At 38.9% G+C, this 23,950-nt stretch overlaps 1 protein-coding gene and 1 non-coding gene across 2 annotated transcripts in view; one reads left to right on the top strand and one right to left on the bottom strand.

The window, feature by feature from the left end:
* PRRC1 (proline rich coiled-coil 1) overlaps window positions 1–7,197 on the top strand; it is a 43,643-nt gene extending 36,446 nt beyond the window's left edge. The window contains exon 9 of the mRNA XM_052643987.1: window positions 6,438–7,197. Coding sequence (XP_052499947.1) covers window positions 6,438–6,647 — 210 coding nt within the window. The 3' untranslated portion in view covers window positions 6,648–7,197. The remainder of the gene's footprint in view (window positions 1–6,437) is intronic.
* Window positions 7,198–11,575: 4,378 nt separating this feature from the next.
* On the bottom strand, window positions 11,576–11,648 carry TRNAS-GGA (transfer RNA serine (anticodon GGA)). Its single transcript has one exon. It is a non-coding gene; the product is annotated as a tRNA-Ser (tRNA).
* Window positions 11,649–23,950: the final 12,302 nt, after the last annotated feature.

Genomic DNA, 23,950 nt, shown 5'->3' with positions numbered 1-23,950 from the left:
ATTACGGAACACTTCTAGGCACTGCCTTCCCTATTTGGGTGTTTCTCCATCATCCCGGATGTTATGGGTATTTCAGATTTCAAGATCACTTTATGTCCTTTAGTTTATGAGTAGCTTTAATTAATAATATCCTAGACTAGCAGTAAACACCCTTTAAGTAGAAACTCTCTTGTTTGAAGTCTAAGACGTCTTTGCTGGGAGGCACTCAGATTTTTGCCATAAGCCTCAGTCTGCCCTTCACATAGGACTATGGCACAGAGAATTTTGTCCCTACCAGCACTGCAGCTTCTATTCTATGCTGCGGGCTCAGACAATATCACTGGTTTCAAATAGCATGTTCAGTTAAAAATGCTTGAAGCATGGTTTTCCATCCCTTCTGTTTTACAACAGTAGCTAGAGAGGAACCATTCTCCAATGAGAGAGAGTCTCCATCCTCAAAGTACAATCAGGTTAAAAAGAGACAAAACACAGTCACTTAACAAAACCTGCTCAAACACCAATTCTACAAACTTACACATATTGTGATTCCATCATCACTTATGTTCCTCACTGCACTGACCACTGAGACTTCATCAACAGGTTTGGTTTTGTAATACTAGATAGGGGACATGTTCCCCAGCCAGACATGATATCCGTCCAGCTGTGTAAGAGACCCAGCTTTGTTATACCTGCTTAAATATTCAACTTCATAATCACATCAACAATTACATTTTTATTTTCAGTCTAATTGTAGCACATTTCAGACCTTCACCAGTGGACTTTGGTAACACAACTCAAGGGACTCCCGTGTCAAGTCCTGGAAACTTATGTTCTCCACTCTTGTACATACTGATTTCCTACTTAGTTATCCTGCACGATTTAGCTCTTTCACGTATAAGCACATTATGAAAGTGAAAGTGTTAGTCACTCAATTGTGTCTGACTCTTTGCAACCCCAGTGACTGTAGCCCACCAGGCTCCTCTGTCCATGAAATTCTCCGGGCAAGAATACTGGAGTGGTTGCCATTCCTGACCCAGGGATTATCGAATCCAGGTCTCCTGCATTGCAAGCAGATTCTTTACCATCTTTGCCACCAGGGATGTGCCACCATGACCTGAGAAACAGGCATATTATATGAGCAGGTGAATAGCTTGGTCATCACAGAGCTGGTCGCACATGGCCTGCATAGGAGGTATATTGGCTGCTTCATCTGGGTGTTCCACTTGACTTTTATAATGGCATGATGGACAGACCCCTCTCAGGGTAAATAAACCTTACAGTGCTTTTATCTAGTTGACCAGACTGGCTTTTCCTTCAGAAGTAGTCTCCTGTGTGTCTGGATCATATATAATTGTCTCTAATGGTTCTGCAACAAACTGTGGGTCCTGCATTATTGCAAACATGCTATTCTGTTCTGCAGCATTAAAAACCAAAGACTAGCCCCTAAATTAGTTATTTTCATGATCTATTTTAGCAAAGGTTAACTATTACTGAATCCATAAAATGAACTGGCTCCTCCACACTGTACCCCTGGTTTCACAAGTTTCCTGATTTTGACTCCCCTCCCTAGTGACTATCTGTTTAGTGACCAGAGGTCTTAGAGATCTTTCTTTCTGTTGTCCCTGGGCAACTTCTCCCTGGGGAGGAGATGACTTTTAGACAAGTGACCAAAGCTCAGACTAATCAAAATCTGAGCTTGGTCTGTTTTCCAAGGCCCAAACCAGCATTTTTTTCTTTTAGTTTAGCTGTTGTACATAATAGTAACCAAGGATTGAATAGTTACCTTTTTAAAAAAATTAGTTCTCATTTCTTTATGCATTCAGTGAGCCTGCTCCCCAGGAGTTGGATGCATCTCTACACTCCATTATCAACTTTTTTACCTTGAATAATTGATTGCTGCACAGCTGCTGCTCCATACCACCCAGAAATCAGGTTCCTCATCCCCGTCTTTCATCCATCCTTCTCAAACCACACAGTTCTGTGAGCCAGGCTCATTCTTGAAAATACTACTTCTGATAGCAGTTATGTAGGTTTTAAATCCAATTCTAATGTTTGGGAGGGTTTTATCCCCCACACTACCAAGCCATTCTAGAACATAGCTAAGTGTACCATAGTTCAGTATTGACATTGTCTACCAAGAGATAGCACCAGAAGCCGAGGGTTCTGTCTTATAAGACTGTCCCCAGTTCCCAGATGCCAGTAGCAAGCCTAGGCTATCACCTGGAATTCTCACTGGCATACTATATATAGACTGAGGGTTGCAGTTACCTCCTCCTTGCTAAGTCACTTCAGTTGTGTTCGACTCTGTGCAACCCCATAGACGGCAGCCCACCAGGTTCCCTGTCCCTGGGATTCTACAGTCAAGAACACTGGAGTGGGTTGCCATTTCCTTCTCCAACCTCCTCCTTAGGAAGTCCATTTACTCACTAAATCACCAATTTCTTCAAAAGAATATAAATCAGGAGCAGCCAGATGGAAGAGATGGATAGGACAAGGTATGGGATAAAGACATACAGTTTCTTAGCCGTCTCTGACCCCCATTCTTTTCAAATCTTCACATGTTCACCAACCTGGAATCAGCAAATCCTCTGCTTTAGAGTTTTTATGGAGGCTTTATGACTGATTGAACCTCAAGCCTCTGTCCTCTCCCCAGAGGTTGGGTGGGATGCAGGTTGTGAACAGGAATGAAAGTTCCAACTCTTGTCACAGAGTTGGTTCCCTTGGCTACAAACTTCTGTCCTTAGGTTACCTGAGAGCTTTTCAAATATCCCCTCAACACAACAAAAGATAACCTTTGTATGGCCCTTATTGCTTAGAAAGTCCAAGGCAGCTCATTGTCAGAAACTGGGGACAAAGACCAAATATGCATTTCTTAAATTATAAGTCACAGAATCCCAAACATTATATTCTGATCAAGGATTTGTCCCAAATTGGCCAGTTGGTTCAAATGCCCGTGAATCAATTTATGGAGGTGAATATATGAACAGATTAAGGGAGAAAAAGGATTTCATTAGTTGGAATTTGCTAGAGGTAACAACCATGCTTGGAAATCAAAAGAAAGCTGGAGTAGCAGTACTCCTATCAGACACAATAGACTTTAAAATAAAAACTGTTACAAGAGACAAGGAGGGACACTATATAATGGCCAAGGGATCAGTCCAAGAAAAAGATACAAGAGTTGTAAACATATATACACATAGCATAGGAGCACCTCAATATATAATGTAAATATTAACAGCCATAGAAAGAAAAATTGAAAAAAATAACAATATTAGGGGGGATTTTTAACAACCCACTACTGGTTAGATCATCCAGATAGAAAATTAATAAACACATGCCTTAATTGACCCATTAGACCAGATAAACTTAATTGATATTTATAGGACATTCCATCTGTAAGTAGCAGAATATACTTTCCTCTCAAAGTGCAAACAGGACATTTCTCCAGGATGGGTCACATCTTGGGTCACAAATCAAGCATCCGTAAATCTAAGGAAATTGAAACCATAGCAGACATCTTTTCTAATCACAACACTATGAGGTTAGAAATTAGTTAAAGGGGAAAAAACTATAAAAAAGCACAAACACAGAAAGATTAACAGTGTTACTGTGTTACTAAATAACCAGTGTATCACTGAGGAAATTAAAAAGGACTAGAGAAATGACAGCAAAACCACAATCCAAAGCCTGTGGGATTCAGCAAAAACAGTTCTGAGAAGTTTATAGCAATACAGTCTTACCTCAAGAAATAAGAAAAACCTCAAATAAACAACCTAAGCTTACACCTGAAGGGACTAGATAAAGAAGGAGAAACAAAACACAAAGTTAGCGGACAAAAGAAATCATAAAGATCAGAGCAGAAATAGACAGAGACAAAGCAATAGGAAAGATCAATGAAGCCATAAGCCAGTTCTTTGAAAAAATAAACAAAATTGACAAAGCTTTAGCCGTCAAGAAAAAGGACTCAAATCCATCAAATCATAAATGAAAAGGGGGAAGTTTACAACTGACACAGCAGAAATAAAAAGATCATGAGAGACTGCTGTATGCCAATAAAATGGATAACCCAGAAGAGGCAGGCAAGTTCTTAGAAAGGTACCACCTTTATAGACTGAACTAGGAAGGAACAGAAGATACGGCCAGTTCAGTCACAAGTACTAAAATTGAAACTATGATTTTAAATCTTCCAATAATAATAATTAAAAAACAACTTCAGAACCGGATGGCTTCACAGGCAAATTCTATCAAACATTTAGAGAAGAGTTATCACTCATCTTTTTTAAAATCTTCCAAAAAATCCCAGGGGAAGGAACACTCAGACATGTTCTGTGAGGCTACCGTTACCCTGATACCAAAACCAGACAAAAATATCACAAAAAAAGAAAATTACAAACCAGTATCACTGATGAACATACACACAAAACTCCTGGACAAAATACTAGCAAACTGAATCCAGCAATACCTTAACAGGATCATAGACCATGATCAAGTGGGATTTATCCCAGGGATGCAAGAATTGTTCAATATCTGCAAACTAACCAGTGTGATACACTGTATTAACAAATTGAAGAATAAAAACCATACGATCCTGTCAGTAGATGCAGAAAAAGCTTTTGACAAAGTTCAGTACCCATTTATGATAGAAACTCTCCAGAAAGTGAGCACAGAGAGCACCTACCCCAACATAATGAAGGCTATATATGATAAACGCACAGCAGTCATTCTCAGTGGTAAAAAATGGAAAGCATTTCCTCTAAAGTCAGGAACGAGACAAGTATGTCCACTCAGCACTTTTAGTCAACTACATTTTGGAATTCCTAGCCACTGAAACCAGAGAAGATAAAAGAAATAAATCCAAATTGGAAAAGAGTAAAACTGTCACAGTTTGCAGATGACATGATACTATATATAGAATATCCTAAAGATGCTATCAGACAACTGCTAGAGCTTATCCATGAATTCAGTCAAAATATAGGATGCAAAATTAATACATAGAAATCTGTTGCATTCCTATACATTAGCAATGAAATATCAGAGAAATCAAGGAAACAATCCCAGTTACCATCGAATCAAAAAGAATACCTAGGAATAAACCTGCCTAAGGAGACAGAGACTTATACTCTGTTCTTCAATCAACATCTTACAGTTCTCAAAGACGACACAAACAGATGCAGAGATACACCATGTTCTTAGATCGGAAGAATCAATTTTGTGAAAATGGCTGTAGTACCCAAAACAATCTACAGATTCAGTGCAATACATATCAGATTATCAATGGCATTTTTCACAGAATTAGAACAAAGAATTTTACAATTTGTATGGAAACGCAAAAGACCACAAATAACCAAAGCAATCTTGAGAAAATAAAATCAACTGGAGGAATTGGGCTCCCTGACTTCATAGTAATCAAAACAGTATGGTATTGGCACAAAGACACACAGGTCAGTGGAACAGGATAGACAGTCCAGAGATACACACACACACCTATGGTTACCTAAGCTATGACAAAGGAGGCAAGAATATAAAATGAAGAAAGGACAGTCTCTTCAGTAAGTAGTGGTAGGAAAGCTGGACAACGGCATGTGAAAGAACGAAGTTAGAATATGCCCTAACACCTTACACAAAAGTCAGCTCAAAATGGATTAAAGACCTAAATGTGAGACTGGACACTATAAAGCTCTTAGAGGAAAACAGGCAGAAGAGTCTTTGACATAAATCGCAGCAGTACCTTTTTGGATCCACCTTCTAGAGTAATGAAAATAAACAAGTGGAACCTAATGAAACTTAAAAGCTTTTGCACTGCAAAGGAAATCATAAATAAGATGAAAAAAACAATCCTCAGAATAGGAGAAAATATTTACAAATGACAAACTGACAAGGGACTAATCTCCAAAATAAACAAACAGCTTTTGAAGCTCAGTATCAAAGAAAACAACCCAATCAAAAAGGGACAGAAGACCTAAATAGACATTTCTCCAAAGAAGACGTACAGATGGCCAACAGGCACCACAACTATTGAGCCTGTGCTCTAGAGCCCGGGAACTGCAAATGTGCCGTGGCTGCTGAAGCCCGCGCACCCTAGAGCCTGTGCTCCACAGCAGGAGAAGTCACTGCAAAGAGAAGCCTGCACATGCAACTACAGAAAAGCCTCTGTACCAGTGAAGGCCCAGCACAGCCCCAAAGAAACATCTTTAAAAATTTTTTAAAGATTTAGATTGTATTTTAACCACGAGTTTAGTGTGTTAGTGTGGGCATTTTAAATCAAGTACATGTGTGCAATTTTTTTTTTTTTTTGCTGCCTTATAATTTCATACATTTGGCAGCATAGCTGTGTTTCTCATGGGTTGTCATAATCTCTACTAAAAGTCACTTGAGGGACTTTGAAATGTCACTTAGAGCTAGTTCCAGTGATTTTATTTTTAATGTATTAACAAAATCTCAATTTCTTTTTTCTTGAGGCTCAAAGTCTGACTCCCCAGGACTACAATCTGAGGTGGTCTGGCCTTTTGGTGACAGTGGGTGAAGTCCTGGAGAAGAGTTTACTCAATGTCAGCCGGACTGATTGGCATATGGCTTTCACTGGCATGTCTCGTCGGCAGATGATCTACAGCGCGGCCAAAGCGATAGCGGGCATGTATAAACAGCGCCTGCCCCCCAGGACTGTGTGAGAAGCCTGGCCCCGGGCTACTGACACTTGCTCACTTGGAGCTACTGGTAGAGAAGAGACAGACCCTTAAACCGGACAACTTTAGTCAGTCCAGCTGTTCTGATCATTTCCTGTAGGCTGCAGTTTTTCTTTTCTAGAAAGGTGTGGTATCATTCCAGTAGATGAAAAGAAACAGGTCCTTTTTATGATTATATAATTTCACGTACCATAGTTCTCAAAAAATGCATAAATATTTTTATAGGACAGTTTGATATACCAGATTTATAAGGTGCAAATTCATGTGCTGAGGTATTTAACTTAATGATGTGTACTTGATTATTATTTTGTTTTTTAAGAAATAGTTGACTAAAGAACATGTTTACTGAATATTGTTTAAAGGCATTGTTTCTTTTAATTCATGATTAATATCTTCCCTGCCAGTCTTTGAAGCTTTTCGTGTGTGCATGTGATCAGGTCTGATGCTAAGCTGTGGGCTCACCAACAGACTGTAAGACACCTACTTGTAGGGAGATGGTGCACTTTTCTATGCATATTTTTAACATGGGCCACAATAGCAGAATTGATATTTTCTTTTTGGTTATCATACTATACACATATGGTCTGAAAAATTCTTTGTTTTTTTTTAAGTAAGTTTCAGCATTTCACATTCATACTAATGCTAAACATTGGGATGATACATTTTATTTTTTCATTGATCTGTGACAACTAAGTGGCAAAGGATTCCAGTCTATTTAAATTAGAAGCATTGGGTATTTTTTGCATAATACTCTTCAGCACTTCCAAGTAAACTCTTGACAGCAGCCATTATTTCTGCTTTAACTTATTTCTCCAGCTGTAATGGATAAATTTTTGAGAGGAAGTTATTGTTTATGAGATTATACGACTTACTTTAAGGATATTTCTTATTTAGTTTGCCTTAAACACTGCTTTTCTAACTTTGTGCCCTTCTGCCTTTACTTTTTATGCAAGTTTTCAAAGAAACGATTTTATAGTGAACCTGATTTATTCAGTGTATTATGTTTGTATTTAACGAAAGCTTTTTTCCCCCCAAATAATATATTTTACCAATTTTGGATTTATACAAATCAAAAATAAATACTTTGTCATATACTTTTGAACTCTATATATGAAAGTTTAAATAACTTTTGAAGATTGTTTCTTATATAAATGTAATTTAAATTTTATTTACTCTTCTATATAATTCTTTAGAGGTAAAAGAAAAATTAGCACAATCTTATAAAATCTTTTAAGGTGTTGAAGCTGTTATCCTGTACTGTCGTTATGTGTCATGTTTGCTTTGTTTTAATATCATTTCAAGTACTTATTTGACTTCTGTTTTTTTTAACCTGAGGGTGATAAGATTACATATTAATTTCCCACCTATGTTATGTGTTAATTTCCATGCCCTGTATAATGACTGTTGAGCGCAATTCAGATATCTTGTGTCATTAAAATTAATGAGAGAGAGAGAAGAAAGATGTGGCCAGTTGCTATAGCATAACAGGAACAGAATACTTATTTTCCCTTTTTACTGGTATTTATGGAACACTTCATCTGTGTTTTCTCCATCTTCCATGATTAAGGGAAGCCTTTCTCTAACATTTATTTTAAAAAGCTTCCCTTAATCATGGTGTCAGACTAACGACACATCACTTTTAGGCATGAAGGAACATATGCCCATACTTCATATTTCTGCTTTTTTCCCTTCTGTTATAGGGAAATTTTACAGATCCTAAAAATAATCCGAGTTTTCCTTTGATTTTACCAAATGTCAGATATCTTAATTGATGTTTTTGGGGATTGTTTTCATAAAATAACTAACATTGACATCCCATTAAAGGAGAGTCTTCAGGTCATCAGATAGCAATGCGAGTTATCCTGTGGTTTGGGTGCAGCTGATTTCCCAGTAGATGGTAATTTGCACCTTCTGCTCTTTGTGAGTGGGTAAGGACTAGGGAAGGGCAGATGGAAAAGATGAATACATAATCTCATTCTGGCCACTTATTCCTTTTTTGGCCCAGAGTTACCTTTGAAAGGCTGATGCTCATGACTGATTCCACACAGTCAACTTTCCCAGCTTCTTGTTTATTTTTTCATGTTTGGATTTCCTTGTCGTAAAAGGTACAAGAAAAGTAATCTCTCACACACCACGGCATCCTGGGCCAGGCAGTCTTTTACTGTTGGTAATGGCACAAGACATGCTGCTCATCAGCCTAAGGCCCCACATCCCTTCACCAGTTATCCAGCCATCCTGTTATGTTCCTGCTTGCTTCCTCATAACTCCCCAGTAGCATTTTTCAGGGTGAGTTGAGCTGAGACTCTTTCTTTCATTTTACCCTCAAGCATGTTGGGACTACTTATCTTTAACACAGTTCTTTGCCACTACTGTTTTGGTCATGTTTGTGTGTGTGTGTGTGTGTTTTGTTTTTTTCTTTTGAAGTGCTCCCAGAACTACTTACTGAATTTGAGAAGTTTGTATACTTTTTAGTTAAGAAGTGTGAAAGAGAATAGGAAAAAAATGCAGGACGAGTAATTTTACATCAACCTCAATTGACAGAAGGTACTCAGATTACTCATATTAATAGCATCTTGTTACTAAGTATATTGGGTAACCTAGAGCTGGGCCCCAGATTCTGAGTAGAAAAGATTGAGCCAGTATCAGTAGTTTTCTCCTCTGAGTCTCTTATTATTACTTCCCCTTTCTGTGTGCTTTCTCTCAAAGATTAATGAGGTAGAAAATTGAGATGAATGGATATAGACAAAATGGTAGTATGATAGTAAATATAAGTAGATAACAGATGAAAGTGTATTGTATACATAAATTCAAAATCATGCAAGTTACTAATACACTCAGGGCCAGCTAAATTAGTTTAAGATGCTGTTGAAATTTACTTTGTTCCTTGGCTAGAAAAATTTTTAGACAGGAATTTGTGTTCTGTGAAGCCAAACTGGTAACATTCTATGTTCTAAAAGATGTTGGGTTATACATAAACTAAGAAACTTGGATTTTTACTCCCAGAATACGGAGAATAAGCTCTGGGAGTTGGTAATGGACAGGGAAGCCTGGCATGCTGCAGTCCATGAGGTCGCAAAGAGTTGGACATGACTGAGCGACTGAACTGAACTGATGCAGGATGATGTATTGGATAAAGCCAATTTTGTACATATGTAAATATGTCATAAATAAATAATACCTCAACTTATATGCCAAGTGATTTTTCAAATGTTAATCATATTCATGTTATATTAGAAGGGCCCATTTTCCTTTTTGTCTCAACTTGCTACTGGCTGCCAAGAATTACAGAATAGCAACTTTGCCCATCTTTCAAGTGGAACGGTAACATTCAAATACAGCTGACCCTTGAACAATGAAGGCTTTGGGGAGCTGACCCCTAAACATACAAGTCCACATCAAGTCCACATACTTTATAGTTAGCTTTCCATAGCCATAATTTCACATCAGAGATCAACCAACCACTGATTGTGTAGTACTGTTCTGCATATTTATTGAAAAAACTGTGTATAAGTGGACCTGCACAGTGCAAACCCATGTTGTTCAAGGGACAACTGTGTGCCAGAGTTTCTAACTTCAAGGTTAAAGAAATCAGGATATTTGGGGGAAAAGGATACATTGGAGGTAGAAGGCAAGAAGTTAAGGCTGTTTTCATGAGGAACCCTCTCTGGTCATGAGTTTAATTTACCCGTGACCTCCAGGAGTATCCTCCTTAAAAAAAAAAAAAAAAAAGTTTATTTCTTACTCTGTTTGCTCTTCTGAGTCTGTGTTCCCAAGATAAGAGATTTTTCTTTTGTTTTGGTGGGGAGGGGGTACATGCCAAACACAATAGGATATTGATTTGAGGGCTTTATTTGCCAAAAGGCAAACTCCGGGGCTTCCCTGGTAGCTCAGCTGGTAAAGAATCTGCCTGCAGTGCAGGAGACCCCAGTTCAATTCCTGGGTCAGGAAGATCCCCTGGAGAAGGGAACAGCTACCCACTCCAGTATTCCTGGGCTTCCCTGGTGGCTCAGCTGGTAAAGAATCTACCTGCAGTGTGGGAGACTTGGGTTCAATCCCTGGGGTGGGAAGATCTCCTGGAGAAGGGAATGGCTACACACTCCAGTATTCTGGCATGGAGAATTCCATGGACTGTATAGTCCATGGGGTTGCAAAGAGTCAGACAGAACTGAGCGATTTTCACTTTCAAACTCCGGTGCAGCCTGGTGTGCTACAGTCCATGGGGTGGCAGAGTTCCAACACACTTAGGGACTGAATAACAACAAAGTATTGTTTTCAGTAGACAAGAAAAAAGCAGTTTGGAGCCCAGGAAAAGCCCTGTTAAATTCATACTTTGGAACTGGAAGAGGGGAAAAAATATTTGGCAGCAGAAACAAAATTGGCAAAGTCATTATTAAGGAAATTTAATAATTTAAGGATGAAGGAAATCTTCGGAACAATCCATAAAGTGAACTCATTTTAAGGATTTAAAGCAGTCAGAAAGGAAAGAGGAGCTAACATTTATGAGATAAGTACCTACAGTTTGACAATAGAGTAGACACTTAACTTTTATAGATGACATAACAATCATACTAAGCTGCTTTTCCAATATCATCACAACAAACAAGTTACAAAGATAGAAGTCAAATGGAGGGTGTGACTGCTCAAACATTTTCTTCCAAGACAGCCTGAATATTTGCTTCAGGAAATTAATGGGTTAATCACTTACAATTACTTGTTGAATCTAACTGAATTCAAATAGTGGCATGAGGACTTGCCCTAGTGTACTTTTGATAAAGTAAAGTGATAAAGTGAAGTCGTTCAGTCATGTCTGACTCTTCGCGACCCCATGGACTGGAGCCTACCAGGCTCCTCCCTCTATGGGATTCTCCAGGCAACAGTACTGGAGTGGGTTGCCATTTCCTTCTCCAGGGGATCTTCCTGACCCAGGGATCGAACCTGGGTCTCCCGCATTCCAGGCAGATGCTTTAACCTCTGAGCCACCAGGGAGTGGTAGTGTACTTTTAATTTTACAATATTATGTTTAAGGAAAACTATACCTTTATTTTTCGTTTGAGAGGGCTATTTTGGGCTTTGCTGCTGGTAGGAAAATATATTTCTGATGTCTGATTATTCTAACTCCCCAAATTAGGAAACCGTAAACTAGGTTTACCTTTGAGTATCATTTTTAGGATAAATGCCAGAGATGTCATTGTTAAACTAGTTTTCAAGAAAGAATGACCACATATATTATTAAACATTATAAAAAGACTTACAGGTGCTTTAGAAATATCTTTTTGAGAATCACTGCTATAGTATAAATCCTGACTCATTCTGCGTTTACTAAGATATTTCAGAGACCCATGTCACCAAGATGGCAACACAGGTTGTTCTTGACTTTGCCTCCTCTCACAAGAAGACCAGCTAAGAATTATTCATGGACAAGCTACCATTAAGAGAATCCCAAGTCGTGGAGATGAGGCTTGAGCATTTCCCAGTGCCACAGAGACCAAAACACCACATTAGATGGTAAAAAGGAATGGCTACACACCAACTGCACTGCTCCTCTCCTAGGCTGGAACAGCACCATGCTGTGAGCCGGTGGTAGGAAGAACGCCTAGGAGTGACACCCAGTATTGTGTGTGGTTTTGCGGAAGCTGCTACTCTGGTCTCCACTGGAGGGTGCAGGAGAATCTTAAGGGCGTGACCCACTGGGAATCTGATTGTGATGGAGAAGGGAGAAGCAAGAACCAGATCTTAGGTCTTGGGCGACCGAGTTCATGCCTCTAGCACTCAAGTGCTAAGAGCAGCTTTGCTTATCTGCAGAACCAAGTCAGCGGGGCCGTCTGACCAGGGAGCCCGCAAGTGCAATTCAGGTCCTCACATGAAAGGACTAATCAGTCGTGGAACCTGCTCTGCCCCAGTCCAGACCAAGGGGTTTAGCCACAGGCCAGGAGACAAGGCCTGCCTGACCAGAAAGGCTGGCATGAATGCCTGGAAACTGAACAGCCCAGCAATACTTGAGCAGAGGATTGGCAGGCAGAGCTTAGAGTGTAGAGCAAGCCAAGTGGTTCTGTTTAGCCAGAGGATTTTGAGCACAGGACAACCTGAGTCATGATCACAAACTAAGAGCCTTACTGGCCTTGAGGTTTGGTTTCCCACTGTGTCCCGACAGGGAAACAAATTTGAAGCACCGCCAATTCCTGGATACAACCATCAGCCTACTCAAAGGGACCCTAACTAGAACACACAGGAAGCTGTGTAGTCCATCCAACAGCCATGCTTGCAGTGGAACTTGACACACAGAACACAGCCCATGGTTTTCCCCATCTGCAAGCAAAGGCACTGGCCCCACCTGACCAGGGAATTCATTTAGTCTTGCTTGATTTGGGTCTCCGGAAAACAAGCTGTACAGGCCCTGGGGTCTGTTCTGCTGTCCTGCCGTAGCAAGGAAGCTAACTCATTGCTCCATCTTTGCTGAGTATATATCCAACCCTGACTGCCTAATAAGCCTGACCAGAGAATCCAGATAGCCGCAGAGCCCATCCTGTAGCCTCACTTGGACAGAATATCAGGCCAGAAGTTTTATCCAACTGTTTTCAGCCAGTGGCACCCTCATACTGAGCCTCACAACTTGGCACTGACTTCACCCCAAAATATACCTTGATAGCAAGTACCGCCTGCCCAAGGATGTTACCAGCAGACATGGCCAGACACTCAAACTGAGCTGACCAGTGATGAACTTTCTCTGCCAATGTGGACCTGTAAATTCTGGAAAAGAAGACGGCTTACTCAAAGGCACAGATTCCAATGCAAGGAATCAAGGATCACATAAATGGAGGTAAACATAACACCACCAGAGGAAACATACATACATAAATGGTAACCATAAAGAAATGGAGATTATGAACCATCAGACATAATTACGAATAATCCTCGAAGAAGTTCAGTGAACTGTAGAAACAATGACAACTAAACCAAGTTAGGAAAACAAAGCTTGAACAAATGAGAAGTTCAAAAAAATGGAAATCACTAAAATAAATAAGCTGGAATCAAGATTGCCGGGATAAATATTAATAACCTCAGATATGCAGATGACACCACCCTTATGGCAGAAAGTGAAGAAGAGCTAAAAAGCCTCTTGATGAAAGTGAAAGAGGAGAGTGAAAAAGTTGGCTTAAAGCTCAACATTCAGAAAACGAAGATCATGGCATCTGGTCCCACCACTTCATGGGAAATAGATGGGGAAACAGTGGAAACGGTGTTAGACTTTATTTTTTTGGGCTCCAGAATCACTGCAGATGGTGACTGCAGCCATGAAATTAAAAGATGCTTACTCCTTGGAAGAAAAGTTATGACCAACCTAGATAGCATATTCAAAAGCAGAGACATTACTTTGCCGACTAAGGTCCGTCTGGTCAAGGCTATGGTTTTTCCTGTGGTCATGTATGGATGTGAGAGTTGAACTGTGGAGAAGGCTGAGCGGCGAAGAACTGATGCTTTTGAACTGTTGTGTTGGAGAAGACTCTTGAGAGTCCCTTGGACTGCAAGGAGATCCAACCAGTCCATTCTGAAGGAGATCAACCCTGGGATTTCTTTGGAAGGAATGATGCTAAAGCTGAAACTCCAGTACTCTGTCCACCTCATGGGAAGAGTTGACTCATTGGAAAGGACTCTGATGCTGGGAGGGATTGGGGGCAGGAGGAGAAGGGGACAACCGAGGATGAGATGGCTGGATGGCATTACGGACTTGATGGATGTGAGTCTGAGTGAACTCCGGGAGATGGTGATGTCCAGGGAGGCCTGGCGTGCTGCGATTCATGGGGTCGCAAAGAGTCAGACACGACTGAGCGACTGAACTGAACTGAACTGAAAATAAATAATCCAGAAATCTTAGAACCGAAAAGCACAATAACTAAACTGAAGATTTAAATTCAGAAGCTCAAATGCAGACTTGGCTGTGCAGAATAATCTAGAAGACAGGACACTGAAATTATGGAGTCAGAGGGCGGAAACGGAATGAAAAAACCTTCAGGAATTATGGGATGCCATCAAAAGAAACAGTATCTGCATTATGACGATTTCAGAAGGAGAAGATAAAGGACAGAAATTACATTTAAAGTTGCAATGGTTGAAAACTTCCCAAACCTGGGGAGAGAAATGGACGTCCAAATCCGTGAGCCACAAAGGACCCCAAAGAGGTTGAACCTGAATAGGGCTCGACTGTGACACATTATCATTAAATGGTTAGAAGTTGATGGAAATTTTGAAAACAGTAAGCGAGAGAGACGTTACATACAAGGGAATCCCCATAAGGTTACAGGCATATTTCTCAACAGAAAAATTTCAAGCCAAGACAGAATGGGATGTTATGTTCAAAATACTGAAATAAAAAACCCGGTCAACCTAAAATTCTTTATCTGATAAAACTGTTTTTCAGAAATGAAGAAGATAAAAGACTTTCCCAAATAAACGTAAGTGGAGGGAGTTCATCACCACTAGACCTGCTTACAAGAAATGCTAAAGGGAGTTCTCTGAATGGAAGTATAGATGCCAATTAACATGTTTAAAAAATATAAGGAGGTAGTGTAAAACAAACTGGCAATGGTAAGTATATTGTCAGAGTTAGATTTTGTAATATGGAAAAGGTGGTGCTTAATGCACTTGAGTTCTAGTATAAAAGTTTAAAAAATAGTGAAAGTAACCATTAACTCAAATAATGATTACTATAATAATTTGTTGATATAAAATATTAATGACTATTAATAACAAAATATTTTATTATTAATAAAATAACACTAATAATGGTGTTATTGGTAACATCAGTAATCTAAAGTGTGCAGGGAAGGAGAAGGGGTCAAGTTTAGGAATGCTATCAAAAGTTATCAGTTTCAAATAAGGTGTTATAATTTTAAAATATTTTTTGTAAGTCTCACTGTAACCAAAAGGGAGAAACCTACAGTAATTACACAAAACCACATGATAAAGAGATCAAGCATATGGATACCAAAAGAAACCAAAATGAAGTCAGCAGGATAAGAAACCAGGAATGATTCTACACAACAGCCATAAAAAATTAAGGAAATGACAATAAGTAAGTCCTTACCTATCAACAATGACTTCAAACATACATGGATTAAATTCTGTAATCAAAAGGCATTAAATGAGTGCATTAAAAAATAAGATCCAATGATTTGCTGCCTATAAGAGATTTTTTTTTAAAAGACAGAGACTCCTAACAGTTAAAAAGAAATAAATAGCAATGTAATAATAATGGAAATACATCCTATTCTCATGGGTTGGAAGGATTAGTGTTCTTACAAAATGGCCCTAGTCCCCAAAGCAATGTACAGATTTAATGTGATTTCAATTAAACTACCCATGGCACTTATAGAACTAGAACAAATAGCACCCCTCCCCCCAATTTATATAGAACCATGAAAGACTCAGAAATGCCAAAGCAATACAGAAGGAAAAAGTCAAAGCGGAAGGCAAAAGGCTCCTAGACTTCAGACAATACTGCAAAGTCAAACTAGCATGTGAAGTGAAGTGAAGTCACTCAGTCGTGTCCAACTCTTTGTGACCCCATGGACTGTAGCCTACCGCGCTTCTCCATCCATGGGATTTTCCAGGCAAGAGTACTGGAGTGGGTTGCCATTTCCTTCTCCAGAGGATTTTCCCGACCCAGGGATTGAACCCGGGTCTCCTGCATTGTAAGCAGATGTTTTACCATCTGAGCCACCAGGAAAACTAGCATGGTGTTGGCACAAAAACAGGCATGTGGATTAATGGAACAGAATAGAGAGCCCTAAAATAAATACAAACACCTAGAATCTATCTTTGACCAATATAGCAAGAATAGACAATGTGAAAAAGACAATCTCTTTTAACAAATGGTGCTGGAAAAGCTGGAGAGCCCCATGAAAATCAATGAAGACAGAACACACTCTTAAGACCATACACAAAGATTAAATCAAAGTCATTTAGATTCAAATATAAGATGAAACCATAAATCTCTAGGAAAAAAAATAGGTAAAACACTCTCTGACATAGATTGTAACAATTTATGTCAATTGTAACAATTGACATTGTAACAACTGTAACAATTCTTAGATCAGTCTCCCAAGGGAGTAGGAAAAAAACAAAAATTAAAAAATGGGAGCTAGTCAAACTTACAAGCTTCTGTACAGCAAAGGAAACCATAAACAAAACAGGCAAAAGACCTAAGTAGACATTTTTCCAAATAAGACGCACACATGGCCACCAGAGAGCAGTGTGGAGTTTCCTCCCAAAATTAAAAATAGAATTACTTCATGATCTACCAGTTCCACTCTGGGTATTTATCCAAATGAAAGAAGAAAGAAAGAAAACACTAACTCAAAAAGTTATCTGTACCCTCATATGCCTTGCAACATTATTTATAATAGCCAAAATGTGGAACTACCTAAGTATCCCTGATGCATGAATGAATATAGATGTGATACATATAGGAAATAGAATATTAATCCATTTAAAAAGAAGGAGAATCTTGCCATTTACAACAACATTGATGGACCTTGAGGGCATCAGGCTAAATAATACAGGCCACAGAAAGACAAATGCTAAATGATGTCGCCACCACAAAACAACCACCAGCACAATAATAGCAACCACGAACTCCTCATAGAAAAAAAAGATCAGATTTGTGGTTACCAAAGACGGGGTTGGGGGAAGGGACAACTGAATCAAGATGATCAAAAGGGACAAACTTCTAGTTATAAATAGTTACTAGGGATATTGTATAAGAGAGTGACTGTACTTAATACTGCAGTATGATATATATAAAAGCTGTAAAGAAAGTACATCCTAAAGAGCTATCATTAAAAAAAATTTTTTTTTCTTTTTGGCTTCCTCTTTTTAATGTTTCCTTGGTGAGATGAGGGATGCTTAGTAAACTTACTGCAGGGTTCATTTCACAGTAAGTCAAACCACTGTAATGGTTTATATCTTAGATGTATACAGTGGTGTATGCCAATTATACCTCAATAAAACTGGAAAAAAAATTAACAAGTGTTGGCAAGGATATGGAGAGAAGGGAACACTTGTGCACTGTTGATGGGAATGCAAATTGCTATCAAACAGTATGGAGGTTCCCCCCAAAGTTAAAAATAGAACTGTTGCATGGATCCCTCAGTTCTACTTCTGGCCATTTATCCAAAGTAAATAACAACAATAGCTTGAAAAGCTATCTGCACCCTCATGTTCATTGCAGCCTGGCTCAGAGTACCCAAGACATGGGAGCAACCTGCATGTCCATTTGATTTGACAGATGAACGGATAAAGAAGTTGTAGTGCTGGGTTTCCCTGGTGGCTCAGTGGTGAAGAATCCATCTGCTGATGGAGGAGACACAGGTTCAATCCCTGATTTGGGAAAATTCCACATGCCTTGAAACAACTAGGCACAGGCCCCATGACTACTGAACCTGTGCTCTAAGCCTGGGAATTGCAACTGCTGAGCCCACATATCACAACTGCTGAAGTCCATGTGCCTAGAGCCCTTGCTCCACAACAAGACTAGCCACCAAAATGAGAAGCCTGCACACTTCAGCTAAAGAGTAGCTGCTGCTCACCGCAGCTAGAGAAAAGCTCATGCAGCAATGAAGATCCAGCACAGCCAAAAAAAATTTTATTTTAAAGAAACTGTGGTACATATATTCAATGGAATACTATACAGCAATATAAAAGCCTGAAATAATAACATTTGCAGCAACAAGGATGGACTTAGTGATGATCATACTAAGTGAAATAAGTCAAAGAAGACAAACACCATATGACATCACTTACATGTGGATTCTGAATGATGCCACAAATGAGCCTATCTACAAAAAACTCACAGATAGAACAGATTTGTGATGAACGAAGCAGGGGGAGGAAAGATGGAATGGGAATTTGAGTTTAGAAGATGCAGCTATTGTACATAGAATGGATAAACAACAAGGTCCTCCTGTATGGAACAGGGAGCTACATTCGATATCCTGTGATAAAGCATAATGGAAAAATATATAAAAAGAATGCGTACATATGCATCACTGAATCACTCAATATGCCAGCAAATTTGGAAAAGTCAGCAGTGGCCACAGGACTGGAAAAGGTCAGTTTTCATTCCAATCCCAAAGAAAGGCAATGCCAAAGAATGCTCTAACTACCGCACAATTGCACTCATCTCACATGCTAGTAAAGTAATGCTCAAAATTCTCCAAGCCAGGCTTCAGCAATACGTGAACCATGATCTTCCTGATGTTCAAGCTGGTTTTAGAAAAGGCAGAGGAACCAGAGATCAGTTGCCAACATCTGCTGGATCATGAAAAAAGCAAGAGAGTTCCAGAAAAACATTATTTCTGCTTTATTGACTATGCCAAGCCTTTGACTGTGTGGATCACAATAAACTGGAAAATTCTGAAAGAGATGGGAATACCAGACCGCCTGACCTGCCTCTTGAGAAACCTATATGTAGGTCAGGAAGCAACCGTTAGAACTGAACATGGAACAACAGACTGGTTTCAAATAGGAAAAGCAGTACGTCAAGGCTGTATATTGTCACCCTGCTTATTTAACTTCTCTGCAGAGTACATCATGAGAAACGCTAGACTGGAAGAAACACAAGCTGGAATTAAGATTGCTGGGAGAAATATCAATAACCTCAGATATGCAGATGACACCACCCTTATGGCAGAAAGTGAAGAGGAACTAAAAAGCCTCTTGATGAAAGTGAAAGAGGAGAGTGAAAAAGTTGGCTTCAAGCTCAACATTCAGAAAACGAAGATCATGGCATCTGGTCCCATCACTTCATGGGAAATAAATGGGGAAACAGTGGAAACAATGGCAGACTTTATTTTTTTGGGCTCCAAAATCACTGCAGATGGTGACTGCAGCCATGAAATTAAAAGACGCTTACTCCTTGGAAGAAAAGTTATGACCAACCTAGATAGCATATTCAAAAGCAGAGACATTACTTTGCCGACTAGGGTCTGTCTATGGTTTTTCCAGTGGTCAAGTATGGATGTGAGAGTTGGACTGTGAAGAAGGCTGAGTGCCGAAGAGTTGATGCTTTAGAACTGTGGTGTTGGAGGAGACTCTTGAGAGTCTCTTGGACTGCAAAGAGATCCAACCAGTCCATTCTGAAGGAGATCAACCCTGGGATTTCTTTGGAAGGAATGATGCTAAAGCTGAAGCTCCAGTACTTTGGCCACCTTATGCGAAGAGTTGACTCATTGGAAAAGACTGATGCTGGGAGGGATTGGGGGCAGGAGGAGAAGGAGACAACAGAGGATGAGATGGCTGGATGGCATCATGGACTCAATGGACGTGAGTCTGAGTGAACTCCAGGAGTTGGTGATGGACAGGGAAGCCTGGCGTGCTGTGATTCATGGGGTCGCAAAGAGTCAGACACGACTGAGCAACTGAACTGAACTGAACTGAATCACTTTCTTGTGCAGCAGAAACTAACACACATTATAAATTAACTATATGCCAATTAAAAATAATCATAAATGGGACATTAATACTCCATTCTCAATAATATTTAGGTCATCCAGACCGAGAATTCATAAACAGGATTTGAACAACACTAGAGACCAAAGAAATCTAAGAGACGTGTATAGAACATCCTATCTGACACCATCAGTTTACACATTCTTCTCCAGTGCTCATGAGCCATTTTTTAGGCTACATCATGTGTAAGGCACAAAATAAGCCTTAGCAAACTCAAGAAGGGTGAGGTATCCTCTCTGACCACCATGGCATGAAACTAGAGATCAATAGCTGGAGAAAAATGGGAAAATTCATAAATGCATGGATATGAAGACTCTTCTGAGCAACCAATGGATCAAAGAAGAAATTAAAGGAGATATAAGGAAATTCCTAGAGACAATGGAAATAGAAAGACAACATACCAAAACTGAGATAAAGCAAAAGCAGTTCTAACTGAGAAGTCCATAGCAATATATGCCTACTTTAAACACAAAAGTTATTTAAAAAAAAACTAACCTAACTTAATGCATTAAGGAACTATAAAAAGTAGTACAAACTGAATTCAAAACTGGTTCAAGGTAGGAAATAAGATTAGGGCAGAAGTAAGTGAAATAATAAGAGAACAAGAAAACAATAGAAAAGATAAATCTAAGAGCTGGATCATTGAAAAGATAAAATTAATAAGCCTTTGCTAGACTAAACAAGAAAAAAAAGAGGATCGAAGTCAATGAAATTAGAAGTGAGAAATGAGGCATCATAATTGATACCACTATCAATTGGTAACAGCCACTATATGCCAACAAGCTGGCAGTCTTAAAGAGAAGTTCATAGACAAATACAACATACCACGATGGAATTAGAAAGAACAGAACATTTGTAAAGACCTGTAAGGAGGCTGAATTAAGCACCTGAAAACCTCCCAATGAAGAAAAACCCAGGACCAGATGTCCTCATGGGTGAATGTTAGCTAACATTTAAAGAAGACTCAATCCCGATTCTCAAATTGTCTCAAAAATTCTTAGAAGGAACACCACTAAAGTGATGTTGTGAGACTCTGTTACCCTGACACCAAAGCAAGAAAAGGATGCTACCAGAAATGTACAGGCTGATATCTCTGATGAATATAGATGCAAAGATGCTTACTTAAATACTAGCTAACTGAATTTGGCACCACATTAAAAGGATCATTCACCTTGATCCATTGTGATTTATCCCTGGGATGCAAGGATGGTTCAGCATACACAAAAATCAACGTGATATATGTCATTGATAGAATGGTAGGGTTGGAGGAGCATATGAATATCTAAAAAACTGATGAAATTCAACATCTGCTCAAGGTAAAGATTCTGGATAAATTAAATATAGAAGGAACAGACCTCAATTGAAGGTCATAACAAGTCCACATGTAACATGATACTCGGTGGTGAAAGATTGAAAGCGTTCCTTTAAAATCAGGAACAAGAAAAGTGCTCCCTCAGCATTTGTATTTAACATAATATTGGAAGTCCTACCAAATAATACAGGCTACAGGAAGAAATAAAAGTCCTCAGAATTGAAAAAGAAGGACAACTGTCTCTATTTGCAGATGACATTATTTTATATATGGAAAATCCCCCCAAAAAATCTTGATCTAACCATCCACATGAGTAAAGTTGCAGGACAAAAAATTAACATACAAAAATCAGTAATGCACCCACGCATTAATGATGACTATCTGAAAAAGAAGAAAACGATTCCATTTATAACAGCACTACCATGTTCATGTACCCTCTGGCGGATTAGGGGGTAAAGCATCTGCTGCAGTGTGGGAGATCCAGGTGTGATCCCCTGGGTTGGGAAGATGCTCTGGAGAAGGTAATGGCAACCCACTCCAGTACTCTTGCCTGAAAAATCCCATGGATGGAGGAGCCTGGTAGGCTACAGCCCATGGGGTCGCAAAGAGCTGGACACGACTGAGCGACTTCACTCACTCACCATGTTCATAGCAGTATTACTTATAATAGCCAAAACATGGAAGTATCTAAGCATCCACTGCTGGATGAATGGATAAAGAAGATGTGATGCATATATGCAATGGAATATTATTCCATTTAAAAAGGAAAATCTTGCCATTTACAACAACATGGACCTTGAAGGCATTAAGCTAAATAATAAAAGTCAGAAAAAGACAAATACCATCCATATATGGAGCCACAAAACCACCATCACCACCACAACGATAGTAACCACCAAACTTCTCATAGAAATAGAGATCAGATTTGTGGTTACCAAAGACAGGGCATTGGGGAAAGGAGGAATTCAATCAAGTGTCAAAAGGGACAAACTTCTACTTGTAAGATATATGTACTAGGGAAAAAGTGTACAGGAGGGTGACTGTAACTAACACTGATGTATGATACACATAAAAGTTAAGAAAGTATATCCTAAAGAGTTATAGTAAAAAAAAAAAAAAGAACAGGAGCTTTTTTTTCCTCTCTGGCTTCCTCTTTTTATTGTTTTCTTAGTGATATGAGGAGTGCTAACTAAACGTAGTGTTCATTTCACAATACAGATAAGTCAAACCATTGCAATGGTTGATACTTTAAACGTGTACAGTGTTGTATGTTAATTATACCTCAGTACAACTGGAAAATAATTATCAAGGGTTGGCAAGGACATGGAGAGAAGGGAACACTTGTCTCCTGTTGATAGGAATGCAAATTTCTGTAGCCATTGTGGCAAACAGTATGGAGGTTCCCCTCAAAATTTAAAATTGAACTATTTCATGGATCCCTCACTTCTACTTCTGGGCGTTTATCCAAAGGAAACAAAAACACTAATTTAAAAAGTTATCTGCACCCTCATAGTCTTTGCCTAATTATTTAAAATTGCCAAGACATGGAAGTAAACTAAGGCCCCACTGATTAAGAAGAAGTGGTATATATACATAATGGAGTATTATTCAGTCATAAAAATGAAATATTTTCTCTTAAAACAACATGAATGGACCTTGAGGGTATTATGCTAAGTGGAAGACAAATAGAAAGACAAATATATTGAGATCTCATTTACGTGTGGAATCTGATTAAAAGAAAAATGCTAAGAAAATCAAACTTGTAGAGAACCTATTAGTGGTTTCCAGTGTTGGAATGTGGTAAGCAGATGATAATGGGTAATGTTCAAAAATTAAAACTTACAGTTATTAAATATGCAATTAATGGGCACCTTTATTATGTAAGTAATATGTAGCATGACGACTATGTTCTTAGTCATATGACTTAGTTCTTAACACTATATTGCATATGCTAAAATTACTCAGAGAACAGATTTTTTTGTTCTCTAAGAAAAAATTTAACTGTGTGGTGATGTATATTAACTAGACTTATTGTGGCAATCATTTCACAGTATACGCAAGTTCTACATCATTATGTTGTACACTTGAAACAATGTAATGTTTATTATAGTGTCAATTATATATTTTATATATATGTCACTTTTATCCTAATTTTAAAAATGGTGGAGACAGCTTTATGGACAGGGAGAGGACTAATGAAGAGTTGAGGAGGCTGAGTTCCGGATAAAGAACAAAACTCAGAATGGTCAGGAGAATGTTACAATGAGCTCTTCCAAGGCAGAGCAGGGGGCTCATTCAAGCCGAAGAGAAAAACATTTGCTGAACTGGAAACCAGTGCGGTATACTCCAGAGATTGCTGTTCTCATCTGTATTTGTGATTTTGCATTTGGTTGCTATCGGTAAGTTGGACAAACCGGTGCGACTTCTAGTTTACAAAGACAATATCTACCCAGTTACCATTTTGTTTAAG

Source organism: Budorcas taxicolor, chromosome 7, assembly GCF_023091745.1.
Source record: "Budorcas taxicolor isolate Tak-1 chromosome 7, Takin1.1, whole genome shotgun sequence".
Lineage (NCBI taxonomy): Eukaryota > Metazoa > Chordata > Mammalia > Artiodactyla > Bovidae > Budorcas > Budorcas taxicolor.
The sequence above is the reverse complement of the archived record's forward strand: the minus strand, read 5'-3'. Positions and strand labels throughout refer to the sequence as shown.